Source organism: Plectropomus leopardus, chromosome 18 (genome assembly GCF_026936395.1).
Source record: "Plectropomus leopardus strain MGB_pleo_1.0 chromosome 18, ASM2693639v1, whole genome shotgun sequence".
NCBI classification, from domain to species: Eukaryota; Metazoa; Chordata; class Actinopteri; order Perciformes; family Serranidae; genus Plectropomus; species Plectropomus leopardus.
The window spans coordinates 32,261,006-32,282,286 of record NC_142193.1 but is presented as its reverse complement, the minus strand read 5'-3'; the positions used below and the strand labels follow the sequence as shown (position 1 = coordinate 32,282,286).

The following is a 21,281-nucleotide window of genomic DNA, read 5'->3' as shown; positions in this document are numbered from 1 at the left end:
AAAGCGTTCTGTTTTGTTAAAGCGTTTTGATGAGCTTTTCACATCACAGGCTCCTGCTTTCTAAATTATGAATTATATCTGAGCTGCGATCTTGAAGGGTACTTAGAGCTTCTTAGAGGATAAAACTCACGTGTAAGCCCCCTGGACTGAACTAAGCCTGACAAAATGTGTGAATAACATTAAGGGAAAAATCTGCTCTAAAATTACAGTTTGACATTTTCATATGTCTCACTTGGTCCACGTCCAATGACAAGTGTTTTATATATCCAGGAACAGTATATCATAACGCCAAGAAAATCTAATATCCGTCTTTTCCTCAGAGGAGCACCAGTGACTCCTTTGAAACTGAAATCGCGCTCCGACTGTTAAAACCCTGATGCTGAGTTACGGCTCGTTTGAAGCTGCTTCCTGCGATTTGTTTGTAGGTTCAGTCACACCTAACCCACCCAGGACGCTTCCTGGATTTCAGGACATTTCTAGGACTTTAGGAAATTTCAAGGTTTTAAGACGTTTCTATGACATTTCTATGATTTTAGCACATTTCTATGATTATGTACATTTGTCGGATCTCAGGACATTTCTGGGAGTTTAGGACATTTCTAGGATGTTAGGACATTAGGACCTCTGTCGGGGGGTGGGGGGGAATCCTCTACTGGCACTTTTTTTTAATCAACAAGCTCTTTTTTGATGCTGTTTTATGCTCTCTGGCACCTTAGGGAGACTAAAAGGACAAAAACAATTCACAGTGTGAATCATTTTGTTTTTCCTGTGAATTAGAAAATAGCTGGGGGGCCACACGGCACCCCGTCTGGGGCCAGATTTGGCCCGCTGGCCACAAGTTGAGCATCACTGCTCTATAGAGTGAAAGCGATCTGAGTGGATTCCTCTGGCAGAGCTCTGAGCTCTGGTTGCCCACTCAGAGGACCGGAGTGCCACGGAAACGGCCCAGCACTGCGTGGCCACTGACCGTGCCAACCAGGCCACTCGCTGACACTCCTTGGACGTCACCCAGGAAAGGTACGCTGAGCAAAAAAAAAAGCTACGTGGCCATGGCAACACTATTCATCTGCCATCCAATGCACAGACACAGTACGACCATCAAGGCACTGAAGCACGAGAGCTTCTGTTCGTCAACGTTTTTTCAAATACAAACAGATAAAATGTATAAAACTATAATATTAGACATGTGTTATCCTGATAGATAAATCCCAAACAAACAAGGCAATTTCATAAACTTCTCTCCCCGTTAATCTCTTCCATATTTCTATTGCTCACCAGGGAGAGAGGAAGAAAAAAAACAGTGTTGTTTTCATATCTTTTATGAAATTTATGCGTTGAAGCTGCCAATAAGAATTCAAATGAGTCTGAAATTATAGACGAGAGAGTAGAGCGCTGACAGTTGACGGGTATAATGAGAATGTTACCATCCAAAATTATGCCTGTGAAACAGAGCTGGCCGTCCATATGAAAAGCAAACAGACGGAGAAAGTGAGTGTCAGGTGATTTTTGTTTTTTGAGCAGGAGCCCGGAGCTGGACGGACCCCTGCCTTGGAGAGTGTCCTCAGAAGAGGGAAACCTGAGCGAAGAAGGGTCAGCTACTAAATAAAAATATGAGATTGAGATATGTGATCGTACGTCTGCAAATTAACCGTGACAGACGGGCAAAAAATTGCTGAATCTAAAACTCAGGACTCAAATAAAAGACTTCAGCATTAAGCCAGCTAGAAAAATACAGTTACTTTTACAGTCAAATCTTCCTAATCTGAGTGCAGAGCTGCAAATTTGGTGCTTAAAAGTGATGTGAGAAAAAAACAACCCTGAAACACAGTCTCCTTTATTCTCTCCAACGGCTTGTTCAAAGTGTAAATCCCTCTCTTCGTCTCTTTGTCCCCGTCTGAGCGGCGCATTTGCAGTTCAGCTGCTCAGAGGCATGTCGAGTTTATTTATTTATTTATCCGTTTCCCATTAATTAGAACATTTGCGCTGACAAACACGGAAGTAGTCGCATTAGCGCCTAGTTTACACCCGCCCTCCCCTGGCTGTGGGCTCTCGGGATGCTGGAGTCGGCGCTGCGTTTAGAAGCGATGATAATGGAAGCTGAGACACCCAGGTGCACTTGTAAGACACGCAGAAACACTCGAAACACGAGCTGCCAGAATCTCTGAACTCAGCGACACTGATGTGTTTAAATACATCAGTTAATTAGCAGCGGTGGAAGACGTACTCAGATGCTTTGACTGATATACCACACTGTGAAAATACTCTGTCATTAGTAAAAGTCCTGCTTTGAAAATGTTACTAAAGTATTATCATGAAAAAGTACTTAAAATATTAGAATAAAAGTACCTAATAAAAGTACAGATATGGAGGCTGCACTCTCAGTTAAAGTACTCAATGCAAAAAAAAAACCCAAAACCAAAAATCACAAGTTAAATTATTAAAAACAACAGAAAAACACACAAATTTTTTTTAAAAAAATCAGAAAAACACCCCTAAAACTCAAAATTACACAAAGAAACACCCCAAAACTCAAAATTATAAAAAAAAACAAAAATTACAATTATTCTTTAAAAAGAAGAAAACTCAAAATTACAAAAAACACCCAACAATAGTAAAATATATAATCATAGAAAAAACTTCAAAATTAAAAAAATAAATAGAAAAAAAACACTCAAAATTATTTTTAAAAAAATATTTTGTTTATCAAAATATGGCTATTAATTTCCTGTGACTGAGCTGATTAATCAACCAGTCGCTGAAGCTGTACCTGTATAAACTGTGGTAACTGAATTCATCATCATATTCCATAAACTCTTCTTATGTTTTCATTTTGTAAAGTAACTAAAGGTGTCAGACAATGGAGAGCGCAGTACTTCCCTCTAAAGTGTTGTGGAGTAAAAGTATAAAGTGAGGCCATGAGTTCAATACTTGAGTAAATGTACTTAGTTACATTCCACCACTGTTGTTAAGTGGAGACGCTGAAATGAGTAAGCAGAGATAAATGCTGGGCAGATACGGAGTGCACCTGACAGCCAGTAGCTGTGCTGCACCTCACACTGGGAACACTGGCCCCCCACCCCTGCGACCCCACATATTCACTCTGTTATTTCAGCCAACAAAAGCGGGGGCTCTCGAGGCCATGGGTGGATCCGTGAAAGGAAGAAAGGAGTCCTGCTCCGGCTCCTGCCTGAATGGGGCCCTTTCACACGTAGAGGGGCCTGTTTACTCTCCCTCAATAATGGCTCTAATTTTCTGATCATTATTGAGTAATTCCAACCCCCCCCACACACACACACACCCAGCGTTTAACGCGTTCTCCAATCACTCACACCACCTCGCTCTTGTCTCCGAAGGGCCCCGAATCATGCACAAGACGTGTTTAATCCTGACTGCCATTTCCTGCTCTGACACATTTTAGCACAAAAGACAAGGCAAAAATATGCAAAGGCAAAAAATGATATTCACATAAAAGAGAGAAGAGAGATCATTCAGAATTGTTAATTTGCCAGTTTTTTTTCTCCACATGTGGACTCGTTCTCTCCTCTGATTGGAGAGGAGCAGCGCTTTATCCTCCATTTTGTTTTGGACCTGAATCCGCAGCAGCACCATCACACCCCAGTGACAATATTCGCTCTGCTAAAAGCCGGCGGAAAATATTTTGAAAAAAAAAAAAAAGAACACATCTGGTAACACGATAGCCATTTCATTCAACGCTGACATCTCTGTAAAATAAATGTTGTGAAGCTCTTTTTTTTTATTCGCTGTGAGGAGGCATCCGCAGGAGTGGTGGCGTAAGAGGACGCGCAGAGGGGAAGAAGTGTTAAGCGAAAAAACAAGGATACGGGGGGGAAAAATGTTAAAATGAGAGAGAAAGAAAAGGATCAGAAGGAGAGAAGTTGGCAGAGACTGTGTCGGTTTGAAAAGCTGGCACCTTCCAAACAGAGCTGCAGCTTTGGGTGCCAAACGCTGCCAACCAGCCCCACTAGCCTGAATATCTGCCCTCCCTCTCTCTTTGTTTTCAGCATGGCATTTTGCATCATCTTTATTCTACGCTTTTCTTTTTACTTTATATCAGCGCTCAATATCATGCGAACAGCAGTGAGTGACGTTCATTACCACTAAATGAGAATAAATAAGGCGAGGGAAAAAATAAAAAGGGAGATATTTATTCATGTATTCATTATTAGTGTTCATTTCAAGGATTTTATTTTATTTTTTTAATGTAAGAGGATTTTGTTTGCGTATCATTTTTTGAATTTGAGACGGTTTTAAATGAAAAAAAACACAGTGTGTGCTCAGCAGCGTCGCGGTGTTCCGGTCCCCGTTTTCCGTATGGAAAGAGCTGTCCCAATTACAGGGCAGCCTCGCCGCGCTCTGCTCCACTGGACCGAGGGAACGAGGCGCGAGGCGGACCGATCAGAATCTGGCTGCCGGGAAGCAGCCCAGAAAAAAAAAAAAAGACGCTTTCCTTTTCTAGTCTTCACCTCTCTCCTCTCGTCCTGCTCTTTGCCCCGCGGCTCAGAAGCCGAGCCGCCCCGCCTGCGCCGACGTACGTATGTTTTTAGGGGGCAGACAGATTTCAGGCCTGGCGCCTGTACAGAGAAAAAGAGGACTGGTCATGCAAATTCACACACTGCAACAAGAGCAGAAATAATGCACAAAGAATCTAAAGGGAAAACATGCGCCTATTTTTTTTTTTTTAAAAAGGAGAAAATCCATTCAGGAACACAAATAAAATCTGTTTGTTTTATTGCATGTGTTTACTGTATTCATCACTGCCGTTTGAATGAATTCAATTATTTAATTTAAAATACATCTGTTTGTTATACGTCAGCTACTATTTGCTAAGCAAGTAAAAAAAAAAAAAAGAGAGCTGAGCTGCTAAATTGCTAAAGAGACACCATAACATTTATTTATTAACCTTAATTACACAAATAATTAAAAATCACTGTACAGTGAAATTAGGAAATAAAGCTAATCCATGTTGCCCACAACAGGCACTTTCTGGTACAAGGAATCTTTGTATTTGCAGAGCTAAGACCTGACCTTTGTTTCAAATGAGCCTTAATTCAATCATATACTCAGTCTTTTGTGTATCTTTTCCAGTATTATTCACTAAACTGGATAATTACAGTGAATATGAAGCAGGTTGGCCTGATACCAAGCGCGCCGAGCTGCTCAGCCGTCCGACCCGGAGACTGAGAGGGGAAAGTTGTGAGATGATCGGTTAAAGGAGGTCAGCGCAGCAGCTCGCTTCATCTTTTTTGCCGATTTATTTGGAAGCACGATCACACTGGAATAATCTGTTTACCAGCGATTCCTTACACTCCGCACACTCCACTCCTCCTCTCCCCTCCTTCCACACACACACACACACACACACACACACACACACACACACACACACACACACACACACACACACACACACACACACACACACACACACACACACACACACACACACACACACACGGACGGCAAAAAGCAAGTGGAAAAACTGGGGGCTCTGAATTTGGGCCAAGCCGGTGCTGTTGGAGGCCCCTACGCCTCGGTGCATATTAAAACACCACAGTGTCACTGACGCTGTCCCGTCAGGCGCGGGGGCTCGCCGAAGCTCAAACTTTATTGGGCACATTATTTCAAATGACAACAAAGCGTAAGAAAGTTTCCGTTGAAAGTGTCGGACCAGCAGTGTTTTTCACACCAGATGAATGTGGCTCCCTCGGCGCCGACGCTCTCTGTTTCTCCGTCGGCCCGGGTTACGGACCGCTGCCAGAACACTGGAGCACAATTCTGCTCTGCGTCCAGAAAATCTCTGCTCTGCACAGCAGCACAGCAGCCAAGGAAAAGACGAGGCTTTCTTTCAATCAATACGATTCTCCTCTGCAAACGCTCAGCTGACAACTGAACCTGCGCGCCCTCGAGCATCGTAGACCGAACACGTTCTGCCACAACACAACGTACAACCACCACACATGTATATCCAGGGTTCCCACACATCGTCATGGACTAAATTTCAAAACTTTTCCATGACTTTTCAAGGACCCAAAATATTTTTGTTCTTCTTGCCCCACTTGCCTGCATTTCCCAAACAAAAAAAAATGATCTCACATGAAATCATGAAATCATCATCAAATTTCAGCCAATAATTTCTGTTTTTGACAGTTTCTGGCTGTGATAAATAGTGTTGTTTGGGTGATTTTTAAGGAAAAAAAAATCACAAAAATTGCCCAAAATGTTTGTTTTCTATGAAAAATGCCAAGAATAAATAAATAAATCACCACAAATATTTTTTTTTAAAACTCACCAAAACATTTTAAATAAAACAAGCCTCCCAACACTGTTTTCTTATAAAATAAATTAAGAAAATCTCCAGAACTGTTGTTTTTTAAAAAGTTTTCCTTTTTTCCCCTAAAAATTCACCTCAAATAAAAAAGAAAAATAGCCATTTTAAAAAAAAAAATGCCTTCCAAAAATTTGAGAAAAACAAAAAAAAATCTTTACAAATCAACAAAAGTTTTTAAAAAAAGAAAAAAAAAGAAGGACATTTTTTTTGGTTGATTTTTTTTTTAAAACTCAGCTGTAAAATAAATAAAAAATACAGCTATTTTAAGATGTATGCCCCGTCCCTAAAGCCAAAAATGCTAAAATATAATTTGAGGCATACATGAAGGGAGAGACAGAAGACACTTTTGTGATGAATAAACCAAAACGCTGTCACATATATTGGAGCTACGTTACGTCACCAGCTACAGAAAATAAAGTCACGGTTATGTTTCATTGATGTAATTTAATTTATTACACGCAACATATTTCCATGACCGTGTGAACCCTGTATATCTAGGTGTGTTAAAACACACTCTCTGTCCAGTTTGGTCTCTTCTTCATTATGTAACTGCATCTGATAAGCTTCGCTCCCTTTGAAGCTCAGGATATTGGGCAGAGCAGATAAGATGTGTTTGACGGATTAGCGTGACGTGAAGGCGTTAAGTCTCCCAGTCTGTCTCCCTGTCGATTCCTCTCTTTGTTCGCCTCTATTAAAAGATATTCTCTTGGCCATTTGTAACGCCGGACTATGCACAGACGCACACTGATGGGTAAATGAACATCTTAGGTCCGCACCACAGCAGCACACAGATACGGCGCAGTCTGGCGCACACACACGCACACGCACGCACGCACGCACACACACACACACACACAGTTGGCTTTGGGACCTGGCCCAGGCACCTCTGCGGTCCGTCTGTCTCCTGCACAGAGAACAGATATGGAGGCTGCTCTCTCAGAAACATCTTTTTATCATAACAGCTCGAGTAATGAAAGCTGTATGAGGCAGCTCCGGCTCCAAACATGACTAATGCTGGAACCGCGCAGCTTCGTCAGACTGACAAATATGGAACACGCCGCTCGAAAAACATGACCTGATCCGGGGTCTCTAGGTGGAGGAAGGCCCAGAGCGCCCAACTGGCGAGCCAGACTTTGGTTTCGACAGACGTGTGATCAAAGATGAGATCAGATCGCTCTCTTTTTTCTCTCTCTGTATCTCGCTCACTTCCTCCACATCCCTGAACCATTATTGTTATCATCATCAGATGCAGCCGAATCAGCGCAAAGAAATTGAACCACTTCTGGGGTCGGCTCTCATCAGTCTGCCACAATTAAATCCCGATCTGTGCGCGGCCAGGTATTTGTCAGGAGATAATTTTGGTGGTGGGACCTTTCTTTGCAGCTGCAGAGAAGAGAGCGCAGATCCCAGCGCAGTGATCTGTCCCGGCTCTCTGCGCCCCGCCTGGAAGGGCCCCGAGTCTATAATTGGACAAAAGCGGAGACACATACTGGACAGACAGAGGAGGGGGTGAGCGCTGGGAGGAGGGGGGTGTATCTCCTGTCCTGTCAATCACGCCGCTTGAAAGCAGAGCCCCCCCTGCAGCTGGCGACAGTGACATCAGTGGGACAAGAGAACTGAAACGCCGCGGACAGGCGGGTGAGGCGGCCGCGGTCCAATCATCAGGCCTGGCAACTGATAGCTTCCGCAAGACACAGACACCCTGGGACGGGGAGCTAAGAATAAAACTGTAACGCTGCCACCCCCAAAGGTTAGAGCGGAGCCACTGTCTGTCTGTCCTTCTGTAAACTCTGCTTAACCCCACACTGCCTCCTGGAAAACAACCGCAGCTCAAACGACTGGATGCTTTCTACCCCGGATACTTCCTCAACATACAGAATCTGTTTTACTAAAAGGTGAATTTAGTGTGACGTAAAACCTGCACAAGCCGGCTGTGGCTGCACATTTTGACAAATAAACAGCTGTCTCAATTCAAAATCTGCTCTGGCTGCCATGCATTTTATTTTTATAAAAGTTCTTTGGATATATAAAACCGGGTTATTAGCTACTCACTGGAGTTAACATTAGTTAGCTGCGTAAATCACGCATACCACATGTATATATGTTGTAATTTTTGTCAATATAAACATGCTTCTCAAATCCCAAATTTTAAAAAAGTAGAAGACAATTTTCCTAAAATCTAAGGAAAAATTTTATTTTTCTTATTTTGACTTTAGGCGAGAGAACTGCAGGTGCTAAAATGCTAACCGATCTCCGGCTTTTAGGACTCATTTCTGGAGCTTTCTACACGGCTGGGGGATGAAACAAAAATGACCTCAATGTGATTTTCCTGGATAACGAAACAATACGTACAAATACATACGCCCACAGAGGGGGGGCGGTAACGCACCTTGAACACCAGCTACCAACCAGAATTAGACAGAAGAAGAAGACGGAGCAGCAGCAGTAGAAGAAGAAGAAGAGCGGGGGACCGTATATGGCATCATTTTGTCGTTTATTTCTTTAAGAAGGAACAATGTGCATTAATGCACCCGCGTTAGCTGAGGAGCGAGTTTTTTATCCCTCGTCCCTTGCCTTATGTAAATACGCATCCTAAAATAATAAAAAATACAATAAAAGGCAAAAAGGCACACAGTGTAATTAAACATGTACACGTTAAGGATATACAACACAACAAGTTTTAACAGTACCACAACATAAAACGTTATTTTTTGCACGAATGCTTCAACCACGGATTACATCACACCCTGACCGAATTCGCCACATAGCGTCGGCCGCAGTAGCTGTAAAGTTTACTCGTCTAATGCTGATGGTTTGTTAGCAGGTGAATATGACCGACTACCCAGCTATTACATATGATGATATGATAAAACGTGACTCAAGGTATCGTGAATCAAACTTTCATACATTGACACGTCTGTAAACATGATTTTTGTCATGTCAGACTTTCATTGTTACTTCACGACGTCATCAAAGTCCATCTTTTGTTCTTGTTTTGTTTAAGAAACGGCAGAAATTAAAAACTGTGGGTGTAAAACTGATTTTCATTTTGTCTATTCTCTCTCCATTGTCACTAAAATGCTTAAAAAAATCATGTGTACAAAGTTCAACATGCTGCTGACCAGAATTAACATTTCTTCATCTGTTTATTATCTTATTTAATAGGATTATTTTGTTTTGAATCTACCTCACTTTTGTGAAATCGTTTGACAATAAATAATAGTTTCAACCATAATTAACCATGTGGTTCCTCCAACTTTCACTTAGGAGCAAAAGTCAGCCTTTAAACTACTAATTTGACTTTTTTGGTGGATAATTATCGATATCGACCAATATAAAAAAGTTATAACAATATGTTATATTGTTTTCTCTGTTCTGGTTTATTCGTGTGTGAAAGGTGCTGCACAGACCGCCTGTGGAAAAGCTGAGCAGGATCCGAACCAGAGAGTGGACTCTGTCAGCGGACAGAACATCGACTTTTTTTTAGCAAACAGGAAAGACAAAAAATAGCTCCATTTATGACGTAACAAGAGCCCTTTCCTAGTTTTGCTTATAGTCATTTAAGGGCATGTTGTGCTCTTGACTGGAAAACAGATTTATATAAGAATGCTCATATAGGTGCAAAAATAAATATGACATGCAGCCGCACACAAATCATTCAGACGGAGGCTGCTGCTGCTGCAGCGCTCGTATGGGGGTGAGTGGCTGCCGGATTCTGGCACGGAGTAAAAAAGAGGCTTTCCTCCGAGGGGCACCAGGCTGCGCTGGGAGCTAATCTGAGCCGCGGTTCGCCACGGCGCATTGTGGAACAGGAAGAGGCGCTCACGGAGGCCCCGCAAACTCAAGCAGAGTTACACACTGGGCTGAAAGGAGCCTGGCATGGGGCGCTCTGTCACAGAGGAACGCTGCGCCACCCTGCCAAGGAAGAGAATTAAGGTCCTGTAACTGTATGCCAGTCTGTGGTAAGAGAAGCCTTTACTGGAGAGACACAGGAGAACAGGACAGGGAGGAGGGCGCACGCTCGCTACACCTGACACTACCTGCAACAACACCTGAATCATGGTGACAAACCACCGCGCTCTAACTGGAAAGCTTCACCACGAAAAGGCAAAAAAACTACTTATCAGTACATTATATCAAAATGTAAATGAATGCTGCTGTGGTCACTGCACATTTAAAGAAACACTCAGTAATGAGCAGAAAATTAAATATTACTGTTTTTGGGAAAATAACTAACAATAAAGTGGATATAATGAGAAAAGCTAGCTCTCAAGTTAAGAAAATTACATCATTTTACTGATATGCCTTAAAAACCAGGACAAAACTACACTTACTATATCCAAAAACTACAACCGTATCCATTCTCAAATCACAATATTGATGCAATGTGATTAAATATAGAGCAGCCAGCTTGGCTTAAATTGTAAATATCATTAACTACACTAAAAAGTCACATATAGGCAACAACAGATTTAAAATACCTACAAATATGAGTGCTCTGAAACACAGCTACCGTTTGCACCACCAATATCTGTTTCATTTTCCAGTTTCATTTCTAATTCTTCCCGTTTAAACAGAATCACACAACATCTTTACAAAAACCTTCATGCTGCTTGTGTCTTAAAGGCAGGGCTGCACAATTAACAGAAATGTTAGTGACATAAGCCCAAGTGCAATATCCAAAATGCAGGAGCTGCAATTTCTTAACAAAAAGTCAAATGTGCCACAACACAAGATTAAAAATGAAGCACTGTGATGCTACAGAGATTCCGACAAATCATAATTCAGACATAAAGGGAATATTCTTGTCTGGTGCAAATGAAGAAAAAAAATGTTTTATATTTTTGTGTAAAATTACCATTTGCGCTAAAATCGTGGCACGTGTCTCAATATCTGTCAAAACAAATGGCAGTATGAAATTGTTTGCTTATCGTGCAGCCTTATTTAGATTTGTGATGACTGACGGAAATGATATAGACTTAATTATTTTAAAGTGACTGTAAGAAACTATAATCTTGTTTTACAACAGAAAAAGTGTTTTTCTTCTTCTTTTTTGCAAAATCAACAAAAAACACTGATATTTTTATATGATGTTAATTTTGCACATTAGTGTTGCCATTTAGTAAATTAAGTATAAAGTAGAACTATTTTTTTCTCTTCAAAATCTAATAAAGAGGAAATTTCCAGTCCTACATTCATTAGTGTCAAATTGCTTTCAGAGGACACATGCAGGTTTGTGTACAAATAACACTGAATTATTTTCACCGCCTCTATTTTAACTTTACGGTCACAGCAGGAAACACGTGTGTCCAATATGGAAAAATAAAACGTCTCATAAACAAACAGGCAGAGCCACACGGCCATAAACACAAAAGTCTCAACTTGTGTGTGTGTGTGTGTGTGTGTGTGTGTGTGTGTGTGATTGAGCAGTAGAATCAGGAGACAACGATCAGGGCAGCTTGGGTGAGTTGTGTTAGGGGAGCTCCTGTGTGTGTCCACTCATGAGTGTGAGAGTGAGAGTGTGTGTGTGTGTGTGTGTGTGTGTGTGTGTGTGTGTGTGTGTGTGTGTGTGTGTAGCGTGGCGTAAGACTGAGGCGGCTGAGGCTACAGACAGGCTGACTCTCGCAGCCTCCTAAACTACCTGGGACTGGGCCAGCTGTCTCTGTACTCTCCACACCACCACACACACACTGACGCACACCAATCTCACAATAACATACACATGGATTACACACACATGACAAAGTGCGTCTCACACACACACACACACGTATGCACATGCATGCACACACAGATAAACAGGTTTGCAGATGCTTTTGTTTACCGATGGCACCGGAAAACATGCACATTTGGATTTAGACAAATTTGCACGCAAATACTTGAACAAATGTACCAACGCAAACATATCTCTAGGTAAACACAGGTTTTAAGCCTCACTGTCAAATTCTCAGAATCTCTTTAAACCAGATCGAAATCTGGGAGACATTTTTTAAAGATGATCCTGCGCAGACTGTCCCTTTAAACTTATCTCAGTCCTGACGGGGTTTTATCAAAGCCCGGCTCAGCTCGGTACACAGCCAGGGGTCTGGAGTGTGCGTGACATGATACACGCCGACCTGCGTGTGTGTGTGTGTGTGTGTGTGTGGTGCAGTGTGATACAAACATACCTGGTGTGTGGACGAAGTAGGCCAGGTAGAGGTCCAGCTCCTTGACCGTCACTCCGATGTGGTGCGGCTGGACACACAGGCCGTGGTTGGAGCACTGCGGCGACTTGACGAGCCGCTCGCCATCCGTGCTCTCCAGGGGGCTGCCCTTGAACAGGATGACCATCACCAGGTCCAGCCGCCACACCTTGTCGGCCTGGCGGAGGCAGTCGATGCGGCGGATCTTGCCCTTCTGGTCGGGGTTGGACAGCACGCAGCAGGGCGGCTTCTTCCCCGTGATGGTGAGCACAAAGTCCTCGCGGAACTCGGGTCGGATGTCCTTGCGGAGTTTGGCCAGCAGGCGCGAGGCCCACTTCTGCTTGATCTCCGGCTTCTCCCCCAGCAGCTCGTCCTTCACCGCGCGCTCCTCGTCCTTGGTCATCCTCTTTTCGTGCTTCTTGAAGTACTTGCGCTTACGGGCCTGCAGGTTGAACCAGGTGTAGGAGAAGGCACGGACATGGGGGAGGAGGGCCTCAATGAAGGGATGAAATTCATCCTGACGAGAGAGAGACGTGTGAAGTTAGAGCGCTGGAAAAAAAAGCTTTTAGTTTAAAAGAGAGCAAAGAGAGCATGCAAATTGTTTAAATTAAGCTGTGAAAACATTAAACAATTACAAATGAAAAAATAGGAAATATGGTTTAAGTTAAAATATTACAAAATATAGTGCATCTTTAGTAAAAGCAAATCTATTATAATCACATGTTCATCAAAAATCTAATTACTAAAATAAAAAACAAAATTTAAATAAATACTCATGCATAAAATGTACATTAAATATAGTCAGATAAAATATAAATAAATATGCAGCAATAAATAAGAAAATTAATCTTAACTTTAAAAATGCAAAACCTCCTTTTTCATCAATTAACAGCAAAATACTGAACAAAGACAAAATGCATAAATCCAAAAGACAGCTGAGCCAAGTTGCGCTCCCAGTTTCCTGCCGTAAAGAGAAAAGTTATTCTGCTGTACTATAATACCTTCACTACATATCTCTGGGCAACAAAGCCCAGATCTCGCCACAGCGTTCCTGTGCCAGGGTTGCCACACACCGGTCGCTCACCACCGCCAAGCTTTGCCGCCACAAGACCACTGTTGAAATGTGCAGCTAAAAGATCAGCCATACCATTTCCTATCTCTGCGACCATGCAAAGGGAGCTCCAACCAGACTCACATTTCCACAACAAACTGAAAGCAGACAGAAATCACCACAGAAAACCACACTGCTAGAGGAAGACAGACGGCCTGGTAGTTACCATTTTGCACTCTCATCATAAATTTGGCACAGCGTTTAAAGTGAAAAAAAAAATCTCCTGCACCAGTTTTTTTTTTCCTCCCGCGCTCCCCAATGTAAAGCGAGCGCTGGTTTGGCACGGGGTGGAGAATTAGGAGATGAAAAAAAAAAACTTAGAGGGGGTGGGGGTTGTAAAAAAAAAATAATTAGCAGAATATGCTGCTCACTAAAAACAGTGGGCCAAAGTTTAAAAGCAAAACAAAAAACCCCAAGATTTTTAGGAAGGAGAAAATTCGCTGCAGGACGGCGGCCAGCAGCTCATTACACACAAAAATGACAGATAAAAACTTGTAGCAACAAAAATTGTCAAGTAAAAATAGTAACAGTATTGCACTGTGTTAGAAAAAAAACTTGGGATAGATGCACATAAAATAAACAGTCCTTTGTGCTTTCCAAAAAAAAAAAAAAATGAACCTTGAAAAAAAAAAATCCTTGGCAAAGTGTAAGTGTCTGTTCTGATCCCTGGGCCCGGCGCAAGACTCACACACACACACACACACACACACACTCACACACACTCTCACACACAGATGGGGGGGCCAGGGAGAGAAGAGAAAAGAATAGGGAAAAAAAAAAAAAATAGAGAGCCGAATCAATGTTGGACGAGCGCATACGACCGCTGGCAAAGCCGAGTGCTGCTTCTTTTTTCCCCTTTTCTCTCCAACTCTCTCTCTTTCTCTTTCTGTTTCTCGCTCGCCGTCTCTCGTCCTCTCCGCGTTCTTTCCCTAACCATTGCTTGAGCCTTTGCCAACACGAGTAGGGCCCACCTATTTGGCAACAAGATGCCTGTAGCCCAGCCAATGCGTTAGCTTCAAGAGCTGAAAGGGAGGGAAAAGAGAAAGAGGAGAGGGTGGGGAGGGGGGTGTACGAGAGAGAGAGAGAGAGAGAGAGAGAGAGAGAGAGAGAGAGAGAGAGAGAGAGAGAGCGTGCAGCAGAGAGAGAGAGAGAGAGAGAGAGAGCAGGTGGGAGTGTAAGAGAGCGCAGCTTCGTCCGACGCTGCACAATTTGCCAAATCGACAAGTTCCACTCTGACACGGAGGCAAAGTTCAAGGGAGCAAGTCCTCTCCTGCACCAATCCCCTCAGCCTACCTCCATCTTTACTATGGCCGCCATCGCCTCCCCCCCCCGCCCCCCCAGCGCAAACCCCCGCCCTCCTCTGCGCTCCTCTCTACCCCTCTCTCCGCTTGCATAATGCCACCTTGGCAGAGGATGGCAGAGCGAGGACACACAGCTTCAGAATCCCTCCAGACCCCACCACCGGCAGCTGCTCGTGGGTTTACCACAGCAAACAAAGAGGGAGAAACAAACCCGGGCGGCCACACTCCTCCTCCGACTGCACACACACACACACACACACACACACACACACACACAAATCAATGACGGGATGATTTAGAGGTGGTTACAGAATTTCAGAGGAAATTCGCCTCAGCTGTATTGACTGTGAGCGGCAGATAAAATGGTCAGCACGAGCGTCAAAACTCCCCCGAATTTACTCCACGCTCGCCGCCTTCCTCCAGGGAGGCATTCGATGTGCGAGCGGCGACGGCTGCCATGTTGCCTCATGGTGACAGCATGTCATTCAGAGGTTGCACCTGCTCCGCAGACAGTCTGAAGGCTGCTGAATCACAGAGCGAGGCGCCAAACAAAAAGAAGGAACACTTACCGAGCGCAGAAATCATATTTTAGTTCAATGCGCTCGGCCAACGCTAGAACCTCAACGAGGACCACGTCAAATTTAGTCAACAATCGCAAGAACGTGTGTAAAGCCGACACGATCAGTCCATCAACTGAAAATTCATCTGAAATCATTCTGGTTGTCCAATTATTTGAGCTGCGGCAGTTCGTTGATTAGCTGCAGGTTTGGAAACTTTTTTGTTCACGTGCCACTCAGTCAACCACGACCTCACAATTATAATGTTCTTTCTGCATTCAGAGCGGATTCGACATACTGAGCTTCAAAGGTTTGCTTACGATATGAGCCGTTGTGTTTTGTAAAGAAAAAAATCCAAAATGCATATAATTCAAAAAACAAACCATGCTTCTATGCTGTCACAGATTTTGACAACAATGTCAGATAGACGCTTTTAATTCGGAGGTGAGATCTGCTTTGTTTTCTGGCTGATGAGTAAATCTCGCAGCCACCTGCATATTTTACCTGAATTTGGCTTTTGGCCGGTGCTGATCTCGAAACCATGGTTACCATGAAATTGATCACAAACTAATTCGATAATCAATCAGTTTGAGTTTTTTTTTTTTTAATTCTCAGATTTCAGCTTCTTGTTTTGGAATATTTTGCTTTTTCTTTCCTTCTCTATGACAGTAAACTGTTTTGGAGATAAGGACAAAACAAGATATTTTAGGTCATCATTTTTGGCTTTTGGACACACCGATCGAATTTTTAACCTTTTTCTGTCATTTAATTAAATTCTCAAGAAAATAATCAACAACGAAAGCAATCTTTAGTTGTAGGTCTAAAACAAAAACACCAAACTGGTCTCCTGGTTTCCAGATATTCTCAACAATGAGGATTTGATGGTATGATACAAAACTCTACAAAACAAGCAATCAAGAGTCTCTTTTACACAGCTGCCTGTCGATTATTTTCTCGATAGATTATTTTGTTAATAAAATGCCAGATTAACCAAAAATGAAAGAATCCTTAGTTGTTTTTGGCAGTAATCAAACTGGTTTCCTGGTTCCAGCCTCTCAACAATGAGGATTTGATGCTTTCTTTTGTCATGTGTGACACAAAACTGAACATCTATTGAGGTTTTGGACTGACGGTCACACAAAACAAGCAATGAAGAGATGTCACTGTGGACTCTGGAAAGTCATACAGGCCAAAATAGGCATTTTTCACAGCAGTCTGGCTTTTTATGGACAAAATAATCAATCGAGAAACTAATCCACAGATTAAAACAATCATTAGCTGCAGCCCTAATGGTTATCCCTATAATAAAGCAAAAACAGCAAACTGGTCTCCTGATTTCCAAATTCTCAACAATGAGGATTTGATGCCAGGTGATAGAAAACTCAATATTATTGGACTGATGGTTACACAAAACGAGCAATTCAGAGATGTCACCTTGGACTCTGGAAATTAATAAAAGGCATTTTTTCACAGCTGTTTGACATGTTAAGCACAAAACGATCAATCAGGACAATAATCGACAGTGAGAGTGACGGTCAGCTGCAGATCTGCCCGTTACGGTCGTCTAATAAAGCAAAAACACTAAACTGAGGATTGACGTTTTCTTTTGCCACTATGATATAAAACTGAATATTGACTTTTGTACTGATAAACAACCAAAACAAGCGACTCAAATGTCACCTCCGGAAAATCATTACGACCCTTTTTCACAGCTGTCTGGCCTTTTAACGACAAAAATGATCAATCAATCGGAGATCAGCAAATTAAATAATCTTGATATTTTTAAGCAAAAACACCAAAATGGATTCCTGCTTCTCAACAATTATTTTACCAAATGTGACGCAAAACTAAATATTGATTGAGTTTTGGACAGACAGCCACACAAAACAAGCAATCCTGAAATCTGGAAAATCAAAACAGGCCTTTTTGGATCGTGGAAACAGTAATCAACAGATAAATCCATGATGAAAACAGCTGCAGCTGGAATTATTAGTCCTTTTTTAAGATAAAACACTGGATTTGTGGTTACAGCTTCATTACAATGAGGCGTTGATGTTTTTCTTTTTGAAAAACAGAATATCTGTTTTTCAAAAGCACTGATGATCAAACAAAATGAGCATTTCAAATGTCAAATAAGAGAATCTGGAGAATCATAATAGGCAGTTTTTGACAGCTGTCTGGCATTTTAAAGACAATATTATCGATAGAGACAATTATCGACAGATATATCTATAACGAAAATAGCGGCAGCTGTGATTATTCGTCTTTTCGTATTTTTCGTAAAAACACTAAATTGGATTCCTGTTTCCTGGTTCTAAACAATTATTTTGCCAAATGTGACACACAAGTATATATCGATTAAGTTTTGGACAGACAGCCACTCAAAACAAGCAATCCTGAGATGTCACCTTGAAATCTGGAAAATCATAGGAGGCAATTTTTGACAGCTGAGACAACAGAGACAATAATCGACAGATAAAGCTCTAATAAAAACGACTGAGCTGCAGCTCTCTCCCTTCTCAAAGAAAATGACGAGTCACATCAGCCAAAAACAACCGTACATTGTGCCATCTTTAAATAATGAGCAAGGTTATTGACATCTAAACAAAGCCATGTGCGTTCTGTTACAAACACAAAACGAGCGCCGTTCTCTCACGAACAAACACTCGACAAACAACATTAAACTGCAACTCAACTTCATCTTCCAGCCATCATCTGTGAAGGACGACACACACCCCCACATCCATCCAGGCTCACTGTGTGTGTGTGTGTGTGTGTGTGTGTGTGTGTGTGTGTTTCTGACCACAGTTAGATAAAGCAACAACACAAAGGCACAAATCTCATTAACCCTTTAACACCTGAATCATCATCAGTTTTCTCATACTGTGTTCAGACACTTTTCACAAGCACGTAAACCTCTGAAACCTGAGAAAACTGATTTATTTTGAATTTTTTAGGAAAAAAGGGCAAAGAGGAACTTGGAAAGAAATTTCCCGCAACTTAAAAAAAAATAAATAAATCATCTGAAAACTAGTTGGGGAGGGGGGTTATGTAATATTATTTTTTTAAAAATCTAGGGAAAAATGTCCACAAATTTTTATTTATAAATGTAATCATTCTATATTTAGAATTATCCTACAAAATTTTACAAAAAAACTTTTGTATTTTTGTTCTTTTTTACCACTATCTTAAGGTCATATGTGTATGTGGTGTTTTTCTGGGGGGGGGTGTAACTTTTTTTGTTGCTTATTTTAAGATAATGTTCTTATAACCTTTTGTAAATTTCTTGCTAATTTTTGGGTCTTTTTTGCTAGATTGCTCATTGCCTTCTTAAAAGCCAATTTGCTCAAGTTTCAAAGGGTTAAATGTATATTTCTGCTCCCATCAGCACCTGCAGGACACAAAACTAAACTTGACTGGCACTTGACTGAATGTGATTCCTCTGTGTGTGTGTGTGTGTGTGTGTGTGTGTGTGTGTGTGTGTATTTGTCAGGAGAAATTAAGTCTTTCTGGGTGCCAAAATGCAAATAAACCCACCATTCACATGTCACTGGAATTTGACTACAAGGGGGTTTTAAGTCATTTTCCTTAGCTATGCTAAAAAAAAAAAAAAAATAAGAAATGAATCCAGGAATAACTGTTATGCAGATTCTTTCAAACTGCCAAATCTGGAGGGAGAAAAATCCCTCAAAGTGTCGGCGGGACAGCAAACCGCTTTCTGTCTCCATATCTGCGCCAACGCACATGAGGCCGATATTTCAGGTGTTTAAAAGAGACGTTTATTTCATTTATGGACGCCGCGGAGACACAAAGTGTCTCCCGGTTAATCTGCTTACCTGCTCAGTTCATTTAGGGCAGCCCCGCGTCGGCCTTTAGCTTTAAATCCAGCTAATTATTATCAATTAGCAGCTCCAGTTGTTGTTTTTGTTTTCTTCTTCCTGGTATTTTCACACAGCGGCGGGAAAATACGCGTGCGCGTGCAAGAGAACGCCGAGCACGAGTTTCCGGCGTCACATCTTTTCACTTTAAAAGTCGCACAAAAAAAGAATAAATAGGCTGAATAATTAAATTTTAAAAAATCGAATTTTGACCAATTCAATGCATTATAGGTCACATTTCAGGCCTGACAATAAAACAAAAAAAAATTAAAAGTTCTAAATAAATACGCAATTTTCTGCTTTTAAAAAAAAATCGACATTTAACCCTTTGAAACCTGATTTTAAATGGAAAGATTGCAATGAGCAGCAAAACAGAGAAATGACACAAATATTAGCAAGAATTTTTTTTTTTAAATACGAGAAAATTACCTGAAAAATTGTGTTAAAAAAAGAAAAAGGGGAAGTTAAAAAAGGAAAGAAATTACCTGAAAATTTTGCTTTAAAAAAATATCATAATTCCGTAACACGTTTAAATATGTATAATCATGATCGTTTTGAATAAAGTCTTCACCTAGCTTTTTTCTCTAGCTTTTTTTTTTATAAGGATAATTGCCCAAACCTACTTATTTCTTGCAATTTGTGGAACATTTAGCCTTTTTCCATGTTTTCAAAAGAAATCAAACCCATTTGCTCACAAAGGTTTAAATGGGACTACGTGTGAAAGCAGCGTGAGAGAAAAGTGATGCCCATCCAGATTTCAAAGGGTTAAAGTGCTTATATTATTCCCCACCAAAGTGTTTTTCCATCTATTTCCCGCAAATTTCATCCAGATTCCGTTAATATGTCGAAAAAAACAGTCAAAATTATTAAAAATGCATCATTTCTTCTTTTTAACCCCTGCATTTCTCTCTCATCTCATTGAGATATGAACAAAAAAAGTAAAGACATCTTCACGGATGGATTATGCCAGAAATAACACGAAAAATGGGGTAAAAATAGACGAGCTGGCATCCCCGCAAGCAACACATTTATGAAACACCGTTACTAAAACCCGACGTCAATTATCCTCATAACACATGGATTTATGTAGTGAAAATGTGTGTGTGGAGAAATGAATGTAAGGCCCTGAATGACCCGGATTACTGCTGAATTGATGAAATATCATCCTAAAGCCCGCACCTTCTTTGCTTTAGCCTATAATTTATTGTCAATAATTAAAAAAAAAACGTCTATTTAAAATAAATCGGAATAGATATTAAAATAGTAACGATATTTTTATAGGCTAATTAGGCGATTCATATTTAAGTTTAAAAAACAGCTTTTCCATCGCAAAAGCGTCGCTTTCAGGCCACAATTTGCTGCCCAAAACGCTTCAGCTGAATTTAAACAGTCTATGACGAGACAAAAGAAATGATTTTGAAGTCCTTTATTTTTCGATTCTCCGCACGTCTGACCGAGACTGCGGAGCTGGCTGCCAACTTCAGATTAACTCTTTCAGCCAGGAGAGAAAAGGCTCTTTACTGTGAGAAAAAAAGAGTTTGATTCATTAGAGCGCCTGAAAAACCCTCTGACAGAGGAGGCTCCGTCCTTTAAAATACTTCATATCTGTTTATGTTTCTCACCTTGCATAAAAACCCTTAAAAAGACGCCAATTCATAATTTTTAGAGTCCATTTACATTTGATTGTTTTATGAAAATCAAAAGCAGATCTACAAGGAATATTATTTTATTTTTGGTCCTATTTTTTCAGCCTCACTGCAGGTCTATATGAATACACCAATTAGGCTAACAGAAAATGCACGCTTTTTTTCTGACATATTTGTAAGTTGCTTTAAAATACTGCAATGTTGCAAATAAATTAAAAAAATGTTGAGGCTTAATCAGTTAGCACAGTGAGACTCAA

General features: G+C 41.2%; 1 protein-coding gene across 16 annotated transcripts in view; it reads right to left on the bottom strand.

Annotated features, from left to right (window-relative positions):
• The window catches only part of nfixb (nuclear factor I/Xb), a 207,693-nt gene that overhangs the window by 131,594 nt on the left and 54,818 nt on the right, over positions 1-21,281 (bottom strand). For 6 of the 16 annotated variants that reach the window (XM_088069576.1, XM_088069567.1, XM_088069563.1 and 3 more), the window contains one exon: positions 12,517-13,048. In XM_088069576.1, the coding sequence (XP_087925702.1) occupies positions 12,517-13,048 (532 nt within the window). Of the gene's footprint in view, positions 1-12,516; positions 13,049-13,532; positions 13,789-13,808; positions 14,672-19,336; positions 19,489-21,281 lie in introns of those variants that run through there. The other 10 variants (XM_088069561.1, XM_088069564.1, XM_088069573.1 and 7 more) reach the window with 6 other exon arrangements.